Raw genomic sequence first — 18,871 nt, 5'->3', positions numbered from 1 at the left:
AGGTGGGATTATAACAAAAATAAACGACCTCCTGCCTTGACTTTCCCCATCCCCAGAAAAATTTCTTTTAATTATTTGTTTTCAGTTTCCCTGGTGATTACCTTTAGAGTTAAAACAACATAATTATACTTTATTTCTTGGTTTAGCAACTTAACACAGTATCAATCCATTATTCACTATGAAAGATGATTTATGTCATAATTTCATCTTTGCCAATCTCCCAATATTTTATAAATATTTTTAAGCCAATAATAGAAATGTTTTTCATGTTATTAAAAACTCTGCGCAAATATAATTTTAAATGCAGAAGGTATATTAGTTTATATAAGCATTCCCTCTTTACTTTTAGGTTGTTTCCCATCTGCCATTATTAACATAGACTTAGATAAACTTCTTTGTATAGAAAGCATTTTCCATATTCAGATATTTCCTTAGGATAAATTCCTAGAACTGGAATTACTAATTTAGAGGAAATTAGTTTTTAAGGCTTTTGACACATTGCCAATTGACTCAAACTATTTGAAATGCATAGAACAATGGTTTTCAAGTGGGGCCTAGGTAGGGCTCATTGTATCAGAATCACCTGGTCAAAATTTTCAAGCCACCTGTGTCACTCCACACCCCCTCCTCCTTGAGGCCGAGAATCTCCAGTAAGGAAGGGAGAATATGGGCTTTGGGGCAGTGGTGTGCTGGTAAACATTCACTAACAGGCTCTCAGAAAAAAACCAAAAAGATGCCTTCATTTCTAGTGTTTGCTAATGTCTATGGTGTACGTATTCCCACCATGGCTGATCTTAAATTACCAGTGTGACACCACTGAATAGAGTTGGAAAAAAAGTGCACAGTTGGCTCTCAAAAGCTGGTGGGAGCTGGCTCCAGCACACCACTGCACACCTCCCTGCCTGGCAGAAAATGTACAGTTTTGGGGTGTGTATTTTTATTTTATGTAATTATTATATAGTTCTTGTTCTTTATCTTACTCTTGTTTTTAATTATTCTCTTAGTTATTTCTGTAATAGTATACTGATGAATAAACGAAAAACAAGAAGATATATTGGAAGTCGGATTAAGCAATTGTGGTTTAAAACTAATTCGGCCTGACCTTGTTTTTCCAGAAAGGCTTGATGTGGCCTGTTGAACATGCATTGTACATCTGCTCTAAACATTTACAATGTCCCAGAGTCAAGAATGATGCCCTTAAAGAGGGATGTTGCCTTCCCTATATCAGCATTACTTTAGGGAGAAGCATTTCTCCCCAGAAACTAAGGATTAATTATTGACCCACTGGGCTCACCTTGTGGCCACTGACTGCTGTGCTAGCAAAGCATGTCGTGACAGTAGTAAAAGAGTTATTCCTCCAGGCTGGCCCAGTGGCCGTGTGGTTAAGTTCGTGTGCTCCGCTTTGGTGGCCCAGGGCTTCACTGGTTTGGATCCTGGGCGTGGACATGGCACCACTCATCAGGCCATGCTGAGGAAGCGTCCCACATGCCACAACTAGAAGGACCCACAACTAAAATATATAACTATGTGCTGGGGGGATTTGGGGAGAAAAAGCCGAAAAAAAAAAGAGAAGATGGGCAATGGTTGTAAGCTCAGGTGCTAATCTTTTTTTTTAAAAAAAGAGTTATTTGTGTCATATGTGACGTATGTTCCTTGTTCCAAGATGGTATACAACCACTCTGTACACCCTGCTTCCTTGGAGAGCTTCCTTCCCTAGTAGACGTTCTCTCCTGGGCTATATTGTCCTTAGGATTGGCTCGTAATAAACTCACCCCAATTTGATTTATAGATTAATTATGGATTATTGTGTTGGCAATACTTATAGCTGGGGTTCTTAGGCTGATCCCTTAGGTGGTATGCCTGCCCATCCTCCCATCTCTCCTCCCGGATTTCCACCTCTCATCTTCGTCATGTACAATTTTACTGTCTCACTGTCAAGAGTATTATCATTTCCATTCAGTTCTGAAAACACAATCAAGTCTGTGTGTTTTATTCAAATGCTGACTCTAAACCTGAAAATGAATAAACAGCAGTAAGACCATGTAAATATTGCTCAGTCTAGGAACAAGTGTTATTACATTTATTGGATTACATTTATTTCTCTACAGGTCCAATGTCATGACTGAAAGGAATTCTTTTTTCTTTGTCTATCAAGTGCCTCAAAACATACTGCGTTTTAGTTTTCTTTGTATTATGGAAACAAAATAATACACGTCTCCTCTTTAATCATGAAAAACATGAAATCACAAATACAGGGTCCAGCCCAGTGGTGTAGTGGTTGAGTTCGTGCACTCCGCTTCCCCTTCGGCCGCCCAGGGTTTGCCAGTTCAGATTCCTGGCACAGACCTACACACCCCTTATCAAGCCATGCTGAGGCAGGCGTCCCACACATAAAATAGAGGAAGATGGGCATAGAAGTTAGCTCAGGGCCAATCTTCCTCCACAAAAAGAGGAAGATTTACTGTGGATGTTAGCTCAGGTCTAATCTTCCTCCAAAAACCCCAAAATACCTCCAAATATGAATCTCTCTTTCCAGGATCAGCTTTTATTCAAGAGAAATTGTGAAGTAATTATTTTGAACATAACATCTTTGTCCAAGCCCTTGGTGATGAATCACTTAGCTGATAAGAGAGGAGGAGTGTGTGGGATATTTGACACAGAGCTACCTAATCAGATGAAAGCACACACACTCACATCAAATTAAAACTTGTTCTGCTCCATAGTAGGTGGCAGATTTCCTGGGTTTCTTTTCTTGCCACTCAATACAAAAAGCAAGGAGACTTGCTGGAGACAGTTTTATTCCTCCCTCAAAACATAAGCCTTTATGATTGTTAGAATTCTAAAACATGTTTAGATTGTTATGAAAAGTCACAAAACTTGACTGTTGGAAGAGATTAAGTGTTGATTGAAGGTCGAGCTTATTGTTAAGTATTTCAGTTGTGACTGAACTTAAAATGAACTTACTGGGATTCAAAAAAATTTTCCCCCCGAACTAAATTGTTTTGTTCCCTAACATTATAAATGGTCAGAATCACTTTGGGTTTTTAAATCTGCTGCCATGATTTGCATTACTATTTTTTAGGGAAAAAATTGATGTAATTTACATACAATAAAATTCATCATTTTTAAGCGTATAATTCAGTGATTTTTAGTGTAGTCACAAGGTTGTGCAACCATCACCACTATTTAATTCTCACGGAATGGTTTTATTTTCATATTTTGATTAAGTTAAATCTATGCTAATAGTTCATCTTCCCATCTAGAAACACGTTATTCAGTCGTAGCCAATTTTTAGTGTGTTCTGAAGTCCTTTTTATACCTAAAAGAAGGTGATTTTTCTCCTAACTCCTTTATTTAAAAAGTTATCAGATAAAGAGCATGCCTCCAAAGGGTGTTTGGACAATGTCTGAAAAGGGAGCAGTAGGAGTTCCAGAACAGTCTGTCTTCATGAATTTCAGGCTCTCAGATGGGCTGAGAGACCAATTATTTTCACTTTTCCCACTCTGTAAAAAGAAGAACTTTTTGTCCTTTTCCTAGTCTCTCTTGGGAAAGAGGATTTCATGGACTTATTTCCAAGCATTATTGATCTATCTCCCATCCTGGAATATTTGTGTCTCTGTGACAACGTTTTAAGAAAACAAATAATATCTACATTACAGTATAGTTGTTTCTATGTGTATCTTTGGTGTCCCCAACTAGATTAGAAACTCCTTAGGGCAGAGAACATGTCAGACCCTCCTTCAACGTCTCCACAGGAGCCCGCACAACACAGGACACAGAGCCGGCACTTAGCAAATTTTAATGACTTGCTGTGTGGCTGTACAGCTGCTCTGGGCTGTTTTCATGTTCTGGGAAAAAGGAGACCTTTGAGTTCTGACTCTGCTGCTTACTAGTGCTCTGACAATGGAAAAGTTATTTAAGAATTTCAGAACCTCAATTTTTGAACTATTTTGAAAAATGTTACACATCTTCAAAAGAAGAGGATAGTAAAATGAACCCCCAACGTCCCCACCGTCTTCCTTCAATAATTTTCAACATATGGCCATACTCTTCTCATCTACACACCCATCTGCTTCTTATGCACCCTATTCCCAGCCTACCGTTGAATTATTTTAAAACGAATTCCAGATGTTGTGTTATTTCATTTGTAAATATTTTAGTATGTAGCTCTAAAATATAAGGACTCTTTTTTTTCTCCTGCATCTGTAAGTTCATTGTCAGACCTAATGATGTCATCAGTCACTCCTTAACATCATCAAACTCCCAAACTTGCTTAGATTTCTCTGATTTTTCTCTCACCTGTTTTTCATCTCATTCTCTTTGTTGTGTTGTTTTTACAGCTGGCTTTTTTGAATGAGGATCCAAACAAGACCAACTCATTTATTTGGTTGAGTTGTCTCTTTTAGTCTATAGGCTCCCCTTTCCTTTTTTTTTCTTGCCATTTATTTATTAAAGAACTTGGGTCATTTATCCTATAGAACTTCCCACATTCTGGATTTTTCTTATTGCATCCACATGGTGCAGTTTAACACATTTCTTTATCCCCAAATAAATGGGTAGTTACAGAGGCTGGATCAGTTTCAGGTTTGATTTCTTCTCACGAGAATACATCACGGTGACGTTGTGTGCTTCCCTCCTGTTGCATTTCATCGGGAGCCGCATAATATCTGATCATCTCTCTTTTAGTAGCATTAGGATTTTCCATTTTCCAAACTTCTCCATCACCCTTTCACCTCATCGTTCATCAGCCACTCGTGATCATTGCCTAGATCCATTATTTCTTTAGGGGTTGCAAAATGGTGATAATTTAATTCCATCCTTCTTTCTGCATGTATTACCTGAATTTAGAGAATAATTTTCTTTCACCAACGGTTTGGTTACCCTGGTAACCTGGTTTGGTAATTTGTACAAGAAAGACAAGATATTTACTAGTTTTCAGATTGAGCTGTTTTTTTAGTAATCTCCAAAAACGATCGAGATCTTCATTTTAGTAATCCTACGAACAATGGATTTTGATATCTTTGATGTGTTTCAATTCTTTACAATCAGTCTTCTTATTCACATATATAAATGTAATACATAATGAATTCACACTGATATTTTTAATTCAAAATTAGGATTATAAGGTTTTTACGTAACTTTGATTCTTGTATCTTTTTTTCTTACACTGAAAATCTTGGTTCCTAATATTAACGTCATTACCTATTTGCTTTGTCCTACAATATGTACTAGTATCAAAATAATGATACCAATATTATTACTGAGAATATAACTACTGAGAACAGATGAGAATTTCTGTTTATCCCACTTGCGCTGTAGAATTAAATTACTGTGTCTTAAAGTCACTTGAAGGAAATTTCACTAACTGGAAACTCAGCTTTCTTTATTTTATTTTTCTTTTGATTTTTAGGGTTAAGAATCCTTCTTAGGATTAAATACAAAAAAAGGAGATAAAAAGAAGTACTCCATGGGTTTCTGTTGGAATTAAATGAAAATGATATATGGGAAAGCACACTATTATATATGGTTGCACTGTAACCACAGGATCTATGGGAATGCAAAGTGCTGGCTATTGTAATTATTTCTCTGTATCAAAGGCCATCTTCACTCCCAGTCAGAGGACGCTATTTGTCAAATAGTCAAGAACTCACCTGGCCCCCGACTCAGGGTTCATTACTAGCCACTGGGACCAATTGTCTCATTTGACCATTTAACCTCTCCATGTTTCAAGTTCCTCATATGTAAAATGGTAATAAATTATAGGAGCCAGCCCGGTGGTGCAGCAGTTAAGTTCCCATGTTCCACTTTTGGCAGCCTGGGGTTCCCCGGTTCAGATCCCAAGTGTGGACATGGCGGTGCTTGGCAAACGCCATGCTGTGGTAGGCGTCCCACATGTGAAGTGGAGGATGGGCACGGATGTTGGCTCAGGGCCAGTCTTCCTCAGCAAAAAGGGGAGGATTGGCGGCAGATGTTAGCTCAGGGCTAATCATCTTCTTCTTAAAAAAAAAATTATAATACCTACTTCATAGATTTTCTGTGACAATTAAAGGAGACTATGTACTCATATTTCTTTTTTTCTTCCCTCCCCTACTTCCAGCAGGTAAGCCGTGTGGGGAATTTAAACCATTTAGAAGATGGCAACCAAGCAGACAGAGCCAGTCACCGTCATTAGCCTTAGGAAGTTGAGCCTGGGGACCCCAGAGCCACAGCAGAAAGGTAAGATGATCATAGGAGTCTCCGGTCTTCAAGTTGCTGCTTAATCTTTCCCCGTGTATTTACTAGTTTTTATAGCAATGAATTGGTTTTCCAACCTCCTCCAGGGTGAGCAGTAATCTACACACTTTCACTCCCCACAGAAGCTGTTCCTTTCACTTTGCCTTTCCTTGTTAGAGCCGAAGACATTCACTGTGGAGGAGGCTGTGGAGACCATCGGATTCGGACGTTTCCACATTGCCCTGTTTCTGATCATGGGCAGCACTGGGGTGAGTGCTCCTTCGCGATCATCTGCATCTCTCGTTGTTGGACACGTAGAGTCTTCCAGTGATCTCCAGCTTGGGGTTGTCCATTCAGGGAGGGGTGTGAAAGGGAGCAGCAACCCTGTGAGGTGGACAACCCAAAAATAATTTTCATCTACCTTTGGCAGGTGTTTGGTTATGAGCAAATGAATATCTGTGTCTGTATGTTGTGGAAATTCATTAATCATTTTAAAAAATGATTTAAATTGAAGTACTGAGAAGAGAGGAGAAAACTGTCATATTATTCTAAGAAAAATTAGACACATGGTCCTCAAACATTTTGTGCCTAAGAATCACCTGGGACACCTGCTGTACTTAGAGCTTTGCAGATCCTTTCAGTGGCACTGATGAAGGTTTGTTATTTACCATCTGCTATTTTGAGGAAAGAAGAGTTGACAGCTCAGTCCAGGGCTTTCACAAACAGTGGGCTGTACTATGAAACCACTACAGTTTTCCCCTTTTGTAAGTGGAGTGAGAATATGTTAAGAAGCCCATATTGAGATGTGTAATGATAGTGAGCACGAGACAATGGAAAATCTAAGACAAGTGGTCAACACAACAATGGTTTCAGGTAGGAGATAAAGATAACTAAGAGGGAGACCGAGAGCAAACTCTAGAGAGCCCAGACCCTCACCACTCAGCCAAATGGTATAAGAAAAAGGAAGACGTGAGGAAAAGGGGGTGGAGCAAAATGGCGGGGTGAGCTGACCCAGGATTCTCTCCCCTCCAAAATACAACAAAAGATTGGAAGAACTGAATTTCAGAGAATAAACATAATGCCAGCTCGTTAGAGACCTACAATACCAAGAAGGCGGAGATCATAGCCTAGCTTTACACCTTCGGAGGCGCCGGAACGGTAGGAGAGAACATCGCTCCCTCCCCTAGAGTCTGCGATGGCTGCCGCAGGGTTGGGAGGGAGCGGGGGAGGGGCCCCGTGACTGGGGGATCATCCAGGACTCCTGCCGCTGATTCAGTGGAGACCCGCTGACGGGGGGGGGGGGGGGAAGCTTCCGTCCGCGGGGACCCTATAAATCAAGGGCCTTGGGAGACCAGAGAACAGAACTGATCTGAACCCAGACCGGTGCGTGTGAGTAACAGCCCCTCCCCCCCAGCAAAGCCAGTGGGTGCAGCCATCTTGCCCCAAGGCGGAGAGCTAACCACCCACTCTCGACCCCCATCTAGTGGCGACAGGCTGTAACTGCAAGTGAATTCTACCACCATGAGAAAAAAACGCTCCTCTACCATCCAGCAATTTATAAAAGCCCCAGACCAGAAGGAAAACAATAAAAACACAGAATTAAGTCCTGAGGACTTGGAATTAGGTAAACTAAGTGATAATGAATTCAGAGCAGCTATAATCAAAAAACTCAATGAGGTAGAGAGAAAGATAGAGAAACAAGCTGAGTTCTGGCGTTATTTCACAAAAGAGATTGAAATCATAAAGAATCAAACAGAATTACTTGAGATGAAAAACACAATGGACCAGATAAAACAGAATACGGATTCCCTGGATGTCCGTGTAGACAACATAGAGGAGAAAAATCAGCATAATCGAGAACAGACAGGCTGAATGGCTCCAGACAGAGGAAGAAAGAGAACTAAGAATTTAAAAAAATGAGGAAAATCTCCGAGAGATAATGGATTCAATGAGGAGTAAGAACATAAGGATCATAGGAATTCCCGAGAATATGGAAAAGGAAAATGGAGCAGAAAGTGTGCTTAACGAAATTATTGAAGAGAACTTCCCAAATCTAGGGATCAACGGAGAAATGCGTGTAGAGGAGCGTTTTAGATCTCCTAGATTTGTCAATGTAAAAAGACCTACTGCAAGGCACATAGTAGTAAAGTTGGCAAATAGGAATGTTAAGGAGAGAATACTCAGGGAAGTAAGGAAAAAAAAGAGAATAACCTATAAAGGAGCCCCTATCAGACTGTCAGCGGATTTCTCTACAGAAACCCTACAAGCTAGGAGAGAATGGAGTGATATATTCAAAGCTTTAAAGGATAAAAACCTTCAGCCAAGAATACTCTATCCAGCAAGAATTTCCTTCAGATATAAGGGAGAAATTAAATCTTTTCCAGACAAACGAAAGTTAAGGGAATTTGTAACTAAAAGCCCTCCATTACAAGAAATCCTCAAGAAGGCTCTCATACTTGAAAAAAGAAAAAAGGGAGAAAGGGGACACAATCCATAGACTAGGGAGACCGATGGGTAGAACCAGAACAGGATAGCAAATATTCAATTATAGCAATAGGGTAAAGGTAAGGAAACTACCAAAACAAGGACGATCTTAGCACTCTAACCACAAATTAATAAGACGAGTTGGAATAAAAAATGAAAATAATTATTTAGGAGGGGAAGAGCAAAGGGTCTAAATCAGTATTGGTCAAGTAGGTAAGAGACCACCAGAGAATAGACTGTAGTATACACGAGATTCTAAATACAAACTTCAAGGTAGACACTAAAATAAAGTACAGAACAGAGTCACAAATCATAAATAAGGAAAAATCTAAGGAACCCAGCATAAGAAATTGCAGTATTAAATGGGTAGTCTAAAGCACACAGGAAAAGAAACACAGGAAAACAAGATAATGAGTGACAGATTAAAAGCATTAAGTCCACATGCATCAATAATCACTCTCAATGTGAATGGATTGAACTCTCCAATAAAAAGACACAGAGTGGCAAAATGGATTAAAGAACAAGATCCAACAATTTGTTGCCTCCAGGAAACACACCTCAGCCCCAAGGACAAACACAGACTCAGGGTGAAGGGGTGGAGGACAATACTTCAAGCAAATAGCAAGGAAAAAAAGGCAGGTGTTGCAATTCTCATATCAGACCAAGTGGATTTCAAAATAAGACAGGTAAAGAGAGACACAGAGGGACAATATATAATGATCAAAGGGACACTTCATCAAGAAGAAATAACACTTATAAATATCTATGCACCCAACACAGGAGCACCGAGATTCATAAACAACTATTAACAGACCTAAAGGAAGATGTTAAAAACAACACAATAATAGTAGGGGACCTCAACACTCCACTCACATCAATGGACAGATCATCCAGACAGAAAATCAACAAGGAAATAGTGGAGCTAAATGAAAAACTAAAACAATTGGACTTAATAGACATATATAGATCACTTCACCCTGAAAGAGCTGAATACACATTCTTCTCAAGAGCACATGGAACATTCTCTAGGATAGACCATATGTTGGGAAACAAGGCAAGCCTCTACAAATTTAAAAACATTGAAATAATAACAAGCATCTTCTCAGATCATAGTGCTATAAGGCTAGAAATTAATTACAAGAAAAAAGCAGAGAAAGGCACAAAGATGTGGAGACTAAACAACACACTACTAAACAAGCAATGGATCATTGAAGAAATTAAAGAAGAAATAAAAAAATACCTGGAAACAAATGAAAATGATAGCATGCTATACCAACTCATATGGGATACAGCAAAAGCTGTATTAAGAGGAAAATTCATCGCAATACAGGCACATCTTAACAAACAAGAAAAATCCCAAATAAGCAACCTTAAAGCACACCTAATTGAACTAGAGAAAAAAGAACAAATGAAGCCCAAAGTCAGCAGAAGGAGAGAAATAATAAAAATCAGAGCAGAAATAAATACTATAGAAACGAAAAAGGCAGTAGAAAGGATCAATGAGACAAAGAGCTGGTTTTTTTGAGAAGATAAATAAAATTGACAAACCACTAGCCAGACTTACAAAGAAAAAAAGGGAGAAAGTTCAAATAAACAAAATCAGAAATGAGCGAGGAGAAATAACAACAGACTCTGCAGACATACAACAGATTATAAGAGAATACTACAAAAAACTATATACCAACAGAATGGATAACCTAGAGGAAATGGATAAATTCTTGGACTCCTACAATCTCCCAAAACTCACTCAAGAAGAGGCAGACAATTTGAACAGAGCAATCACAAGGAAAGAGATTGAAACAGCAATCAAAAACATCCCAAAGAATAAAACCCCAGGACCAGATGGCTTTCCTGGGGAATTCTACTAAACTTTCAGAGAGGATTTAATACCTATCCTTTTCAAGCTATTCCAAAAAATTAGGGAAGATGGAACACTTCCTAACACATTCTATGAGGCCAACATCACGCTGATACCAAAACCTGACAAGGACAGCACGAAAAAAGAGAACTACAGGCCAATATCACTGATGAAGATGATGCAAAAATTCTAAACAAAATTTTGGCAACCAGAATTCAGCAATTCATCAAAAGAATCATACATCAGGATCAACTGGGATTCATACCAGGGACACAGGGATGGTTCAACATCCACAAATCAACCAACGTGATACACCACATTGACAAACTGAGGAATAAAAACCACATGATCATCTCAATAGATGCAGAGAAGGCATTTGACAAGATCCAACAGCCATTTATGATAAAAACTCTGAACAAAATGGGCATAGAAGGAAACTACCTCAACATAATAAAGGCCATATACGACAAACACATAGCCAACATCATACTCAATGGGCAAAAACTGAACCCCATCCCCCTGAAAACAGGAACGAGACAAGGATGCCCTCTATCACCACTCTTATTTAACATAGTACTGGAGGTCCTGGCCAGAGCAATCAGGCAAGAAAAAGGAATAAAAGGAATCCAAATAGGGAGGGAAGAAGTGAAACTCTCGCTGTTTGCAGACGACATGATCTTATATATAGAAAACCCCAAAGAATCCATTGGAAAACTGTTAATCAACAACTACAGCAAAGTTGCAGGGTATAAAATCAATTTGCATAAATCAGTAGCATTTCTATACTCCAGTAATGAACCAACAGGAAAAGAACTCAAGAATACAATACCATTCACAATCGCAACAAAAAGAATAAAATACCTTGGGGTAAATTTAACTAAGGAAGTGAAGGACCTATATAATGAAAATTACAAGGCCTTTCTGAGAGAATTGGATGACGACATAAGGAGATGGAAAGACATTCCATGTACATGGATTGGAAGAATAAACATAGTTAAAATGTCCGTTCTACCTAAAGCAATCTACAGATTCAACGCCATCCCAATCAGAATCCCAATGACATTCTTTACAGAATTAGAACAAAGAATCCTAAAATTCATATGGGGCAACAAAAGACCCCGAATTTCTAAAGCAATCCTGAGAAAAAAGAACAAAACGGGAGGCATCACAATCCCTGACTTCAAAACATACTACAAAGCTACAGTAATCAGAACAGCATGGTACTGGTACAAAAACAGGTGCACAGATCAATGGAACAGAATTGAAAGCCCAGAAATAAAACCACACATCTCTGGACAGCTTATCTTTGACAAAGGAGCTGAGGGCATACAATGGAGAAAAGAAAGTCTTTTCAACATATGGTGCTGGGAAAACTGGAAATCCACATGTAAAAGAATGAAAATTGACCATTCTTTTTCACCATTCACCAAAATAAACTCAAAATGGATTAAAGACCTAAAGGTGAGACGTGAAACCATAAGGCTTCTGGAAGAAAATGTAGGCAGTACACTCTTTGACATCAGTATTAAAAGGATCTTTTCGGACACCATGCCTTCTCAGAGAGGGGAAACAATAGAAAGAATAAACAAATGGGACTTAATCAGATTAAAGAGCTTCTTCAAGGCAAATGAAAACAGGATTGAAACAAAAAAACAACCCACTAACTGGGAAAAAATATTTGCAAGTCATATATCTGACAAAGGCTTAATATCCATAATATATAAAGAACTCTCGCAACTCAACAACAAAACATCAAACAACCCAATCAAAAAATGGGCTGGAGACATGAACAGACATTTCTCCAAAGAAGATATACTGATGGCCAATAGGCACATGAAAAGATGCTCATCATCGCTGATCATCAGGGAAATGCAAATCAAAACTACACTAAGATATCACCTTACACCCGTTAGAATGACAAAAATATCTAAGACTAATAGCAACAAATGTTGGAGAGGTTGCGGAGAAAAAGGAACCCTCATACACTGCTGCTGGGAATGCAAACTGGTGCAGCCACTATGGAAAACAGTATGGAGATTCCTCAAAAAACTAAAAATAGAACTACCATACGATCCAGCCATCCCACTACTGGGTATTTATCCAAAGAGCCTGAAGTCAGCAATCCCAAAAGTCCTGTGCACCCCAATGTTTATTGCAGCACTGTTTACAATAGCCAAGACGTGGAAGCAACCTAAGTGTCCAGCAACAGACGAATGGATAAAGAAGATGTGGTACATATATACAATGGAATACTACTCAGCTGCAAAACAGAACAAAATCATTCCATTTGCAGTAACACGGATGGACCTTGAGAGAATTATATTAAGTGAAATAAGCCAGCGAGAGAAAGATAATCTGTGTATGACTCCACTCATATGAGGAATTTAAAATTATGGACTAAGAACAGTTTAGTGGATACCAGGGGAAAGGTGGGGTGGGGGGTGGGCACAAAGTGTGAAGTGGTGCACCTACAACATGACTGACAAACATTAATGTACAACTGAAATTTCACAAGATTGTAACCTATCAATAACTCAATAAAAAAAAAAGAAAAAAAAAGAAAAAGGAAGACGTGAGTTGGAGACGGCACATGACAAGTTCTGATGCGTCTCTCAGAACCCTTGCACTCTCAGGAGACAGTCTAGTATAGAGAGAGAGAAAGGCAAGACGTGTCCTAGTTCTACTTTTAAAATAGCCAATAAATAAAACAGGGTAGAACATTTCTTCATCTATAAAGTAAGGTCTCACCTAGGCTCCAAATTTTTAAGATTCCATATTTCAAGGGACTAGTAGGTATGAATGGGTAGGGTTTTATCATCAACTCTCCTTTCTTTCAACCAGAACATCTCCACTTCTGTTTTGCATATTTGGTTTCTAGTATGATTTCCTTTCATGGTCCCCTTGGCTTAAACAGTGTTGGAAACTCTCTGCATCTTTTACCTTCAAATACATTGGAAACTCTGTGTTTTCTTCCATAACAGCCCTCTAAAAAGTAAAAAGAAAATGGAGAAATTTTTTACCTCCCCAAATCAATCAAACTACCCATATAAAGGAAGTGCGTCTCTATTAGTTGTTACCTATATTAAACAGAGGGTGCCATTATACTCCTCTTCCAAGCAACAATTCTTACATCTATATAGGTAGCCCTAGATGTTCATCTCCGATTCTCGTCCATGGAGATTGTATGTCTGTTGCATATTTACATTTGACGTTATTGCGAAATGGCTCCTGCTCTTCTTTGAGTCTTTTATGGGCTGCCTCAGTTCTTCCCAGCCCACCAGCTGGGAGAGGCTTTTGACCAGGCCTCCCCCTCCCTATCTCACACTCACAAAGGAAAAGAGAACTGTTTATTTGAGTGTGGTAAACAAATACCTCCCCTGATCTTAGGGTGGGCTGTTTTGTGGATCAGGATCTTCTCATCAGAATAGATACGTTGACAGCAGTGGGCATGCCTCTTGTTCAGAGGCATTGGAGCAGTAGTTGGGTTTCAGGGCTTCATGTGACCAGGATGTGTGTAATAGCATCACAAGACTCCTGCGTCATGGTCTTCTCTAAGGTCTTCCATGAGGTCTTCTAAGACCTTCTGATAGAGTGCTGCTCCTCTATGCTCCCCTCCCTCCCTCCTGGCTGCTCCCTCTCCCATAAAGCTATTATATCAGAGTAGGACAGAGCCTTCTCTCTTATTGGCTTATTTCCTCCTAAGACCTTTTAGTAGAGTGGAGTCCTGATTAATATTGACCCAACTGCTCTATATTACTGAGGAAGATAAGTTTAATAAATCAAACATTCTTCTGAGGTCATCATGCTACCTCTTATTCATGATACTTTTGGGGCTAAAACATACCAGCTATCTGAACTCCAAACATGACTATAATACTAAGAGGGGGCAAGCCATTATGATATACTTCAAATTCCCACATATTAGCTAACATCACTATACCTTTTCCATCCCAGACCCCCAAGTTACACAAATACAAATTGTACCTTAATAAATAATGCATACAAATATGCTATTGTTATCAACAGAACATGTCCCAAGTTCATGTTTCCTCCCTTTAATTCCCCCTTTTCCTTCCTGATACCCTGTCCCTGTCAATGATGTCATTATTCATCTCTTCCTCCAGACACAAAACCTCAGAATTGCCTTTGACTTCCTTCTTTATTATCCTGCACTGAATTTCTATCATCTATTTCTGTTTGTTCTTTCTATTCTTTTCTAGCATCTACTTCATCCTTTCCCTGGGAAGTAAACTCACCCTGGAATAGACATGGATAGAGGATGATATTCAAACTTTCTATTGAAAGAAATATTTAGTAGCATATCTTACAGTGTTTGCTAAGTAGACGTTTTTTCCTGATGATGAACTCATATTGTCTTGTACTTGTTGCTTTGTTGTTTTCTAGCTTTCACGAATCTTGCCTCCCCATCCTAGCTTCTTGAGCTCAGGAATTATTTCAAAAATCCATTTGCCAGGGGTATGCCCTGAGATCTTCACTATGAAGAGTATAAAACAACAAAGCTGGGTTAATGTGGATGCTGGTGGTTAGTCAGATTCACTCCCTAGCGAAGTGACTGGCCTCCGTGCAACACCCTCACAGTGTTACAATGCGAATGCGTGGATCAGCAACGTCACAAGCAAATACGTGTCATAAATCTTTGAGGGCCTTCTCAACTCGTTCAAACTGTAAATGCTACATCCATGAAAACTAAAGTTCCATACTTCTTTATCCAACTAGCAGTGCTGAGTGGGTACACAACAGGTGCTCCCAAAGAGCGGGAGGGGTAGGAGGAGGTTAGGACTCGGAGGATGATGGACAGACAGACGTCGGAAGAAGTAACGACAGACTAGCACTTAGACATATCACTTCCCTCCTTTTTCTTTAAGGTGGTCGAGGCCATGGAGATCATGTTAATAGCGGTTGTATCTCCCGTCATCCGCTGTGAATGGCAGCTGGAGAATTGGCAGGTGGCGTTAGTGACCACGGTGAGTTCCAGCTTCCTGTGCTGTGAATGAGCTAACTGAGGACCCAGAGATTCTGCTCCCCTGTCCCCATCCCACAGGGCCCAGAGCCAAAGGATACCTCACTACTTGGTGTGTTGGCCCCCAAAGCTCATGGGTTTGCGGGACCAAACTAGCACTTGAGGCCTTTCTGCCCTTCCTGTTTTCCCCTGGGAAGCATAACCTTGAACTACTTATTTTCCGGCTCCTGGCGAGAGCCCTGAAGAGATAAATGTGAATCAGAGAAAATGACCCTTGAGTCATAGGTTAGTTATGGTTTAACTAACTATTAACTATTAGTTCAGATTACTAAGAGGCTACTTAGTTGGGCCATAGTGACTTCAATCACCAAATCACCCTCATTGAACTGTATTGTGTTACTCATCCAACTTTTCTCAAAGACTATTTGGAATAACCTTATGGTTGGACACTGAGTTTTGCCACAAAGTGGAATTAAGGATATCACCCATCATTCTTTCAAAAGGTACTTATTAAGTACCAATGAATTGCCAGTAGACTGTGTGTGTGCATGTGTGTTGGAGGGAGTATAAGCAGTTCCATGTTGTGTAAACAGAAAGTGAAGAAGAAGGTGCAATGGGAGGCAAGGTTGCAGAGACAGGCAGGGGCGAGAGGTGGCTCAGAGTCTGCCCGTGGACTCCATTCTGTAGACCACTGCAGGCCGATACGCCCCAACTTGGGCCAAAGTGCACAGCCCTTCAAGCAAAAAATAGTTGGCACAAATATGTATGACACTTTTTCAAATTACCCTTTTGTATAACAAAAATCAATTTTACCTAAAACGCGTCATTGACTTCATGGTCATTATGTATTCCTCATCAAATGAATATTAAAGTACACCTTTTATCATGCAGAGCTCTGCTAAGTCTTTTTGTAATCTTAAAAGAGGCTTTTCATGCATAATAATGTTAGAGGCCACACTGTGGATGATGGGGAGCCATTGAAGGGGTTTAAAGAGGGACATGGTCAGTTTCTAAGAACCCTGAGGAGAGACGGCTGGAGGGTAGATATGTTAGGAGGCTGTGGCAGTGGTGAAGTTACAGTGCGTGGAGGTGAGAAAGTGTGTTCTGGAAATAGTTAGGAGGTAACGTTAACTAAGGCGGTCACATCAGCCAAGGAGGTCAAAGAAACACAAGGCGAGGAGTAGAGCGTTGATTTACTTGGGTACTGAAGTTGGTTTTCACGAAGGCAGAACTTGGAGGGGCTAACATCCTCACCAAAAGAGGAGAGCATTTCGGGGGCAGGTTGATGGTGATGGGTAGAGGATGACAGAGTCAGATGGCAGAGGCCTTGAGGAGGATAAGGCTCCGTAAGAGAGTGCGAGTTATGGTCTGAGGCTGGCAGTGGAGAAAGCCCGAGGTTTCCCCCTCCCCCCTCAACCTTCCGGGGCTTGTGGGCAGAGAGTAGTGGAAGGCTTCAGGGGAGAGGGTGTTCCCACCTCTCACGCACTCTTAACCAAATTTTACCTGGGAATTCTCAAGTGTTTTGGGAACCAGGAAAAATTCTCCCTCACCTGAGTAACTGATCTGAGCTCTCCTCTCAGATAATGTGTATTATATGCCCAGTAGTGTTTATTTCTGTGTCTTGGAGGCCAGGAAATTTGGAGGCCAGTTTTATGCCCAATCATGGCAGCAAAGGTACAAATCTGCACTTATTCTCTTAGTTGCATTTCCCTCATGAAAATTCCTCTGTTATTAATCCTGTGGCATCTGCTCTTTTTTTTTAGAAAAGAGAGAAGGTACAAATTGCAATTAAGTGACTCTGCCATTTTTCATTTCCTGTTACACGTAAACTATAGTTGCAACTGAGAAAGTATTCCTTGTCAATCCTTGTACCCTGAGAGTGATTGCTGTGCAATTGTAACCGCTCCACAACCCGCATGTAGTGTGTCTTCGTTCCTGAGAATGTTGCATCTGTCACTTCCACAAAATTATGCTTATTTTCCTTGACTTACAATGGGGATATGTCCTGATAAATCCACCGCAAGTTGAAAATGCATTTAACATACCTAACCTACCAACCCATCATAACTTAGCCTAACCTACATTGAATGTTCTCAGGACATTTACATTAGCCTGTGGTTGGGCAAAATCATCTAACACAAAGCCTATTTTATAATGAAGTGTTGAATATCTCATGTAATTGACTGCAGACTGTACTGATAGTGAGAAACAGAATGGCTGGACGGGTACAGCATGGTTATAGGTGTATCAGTGGTTGACACTTGTGATCATGTGGCTCCCTGGGAGCTGAGCCTGCTGCCCAGCATCATGAGAGAGGATCGGGACACATGTTGCTAGCCTGGGAAAAGATCAAAATTCAAAATTCGAAGTACTGCTTCGAATTCAGTTTCTACTGAATGCGTATGGCTTTCACACCATCATACAATTGAAAAATCATAAATCAAACCATTGTAAGCCAGGGACTGTCTGTATTACATGGTAAATTTCTGTATTCACAGCTCCCATTTCATTGGTTACCTTTATATCATTTCTAATGGTGCCTAAAGAGGATCCTTAAAGGGCTGGCTCTGTGGCATTAGTGTTTAAGTTTGGCGCATTCTGCTCTGGCCGCCTGGGTGCACAGGTTTGGATCCTGGGTGTGGACCTACAGCACTTATCAGCCATGCTATGGCAGCAACCCACATACAAAATAGAGGAAGACTGGCACAGATGTTAGCTCAGGGTGAATCTCCCTCAAGCGAAAAAAAGAAGTGGCTCCTTAATATCAGCAGTAATGTGACTTCCCTTGTTAGGTGGGTCACAGCTCAGAAGACTTCTCTAGGTGATGAAACTCATCTAAGATGTGACTGTTTCCTGCTCTGAGTTCCTCATGTCCTCCTGTCCTTTACTCTCTGTCATCCTGGCTGTGGGTCCCATCGGACTTTGGCAACTGTCCTCTGAGCTCAGTGACCACAACCTCACTAATGGGAGGGGTGCAGAATGATTTAGCAAAGAGGCAACATTTTCACCATCTCCCGGGTTTCCCAGCTCCCAACTCCACATCCACTTTCTGGGTGAGCAGTTGTTAATGAGTAACCCAAGGACTGTGGGTGAACTATGTCCCCACGTTTTGTGAATAAGAGAGTTAGTGCTGAAGAAACAAAACTTCATGTGGTGCATAAATCAGAAACAGGAGAGTCATTTTAATACTAAAAATAAGTATCTGCAGAAAAGAGCAGACGCTCCAAAAGGCAAGATGGGGAGAGAGGGAGGGAGAGGGAGCTTTATGTCTCTATGCCATCTCCCACACAGGGTTACAGAGGTCACAAGCTTTGGGGTTCACATAACGTTTGAGT

General features: G+C 40.3%; 1 protein-coding gene across 32 annotated transcripts in view; it reads left to right on the top strand.

The window, feature by feature from the left end:
- The window catches only part of SVOPL (SVOP like), a 96,606-nt gene that overhangs the window by 4,783 nt on the left and 72,952 nt on the right, over positions 1-18,871 (top strand). For 24 of the 32 annotated variants that reach the window (XR_011438276.1, XR_011438275.1, XR_011438278.1 and 21 more), the window contains exons 2-4: positions 6,098-6,216; positions 6,391-6,482; positions 15,442-15,540. Coding sequence is in view for 23 of the 32 variants with exons in the window: in XM_014739283.3 (XP_014594769.1) it covers positions 6,135-6,216; positions 6,391-6,482; positions 15,442-15,540 (273 nt within the window). In the remaining 9 variants the exon portion in view is untranslated. The remainder of the gene's footprint in view (positions 1-6,097; positions 6,217-6,390; positions 6,483-15,441; positions 15,541-18,871) is intronic. The other 8 variants (XM_023639779.2, XM_023639778.2, XM_023639780.2 and 5 more) reach the window with 1 other exon arrangement.

Source organism: Equus caballus, chromosome 4 (assembly GCF_041296265.1).
Source record: "Equus caballus isolate H_3958 breed thoroughbred chromosome 4, TB-T2T, whole genome shotgun sequence".
NCBI lineage: Eukaryota > Metazoa > Chordata > Mammalia > Perissodactyla > Equidae > Equus > Equus caballus.
Note: the sequence above shows the minus strand (reverse complement) of the source record. Positions and strands in the feature narration are given on the sequence as shown.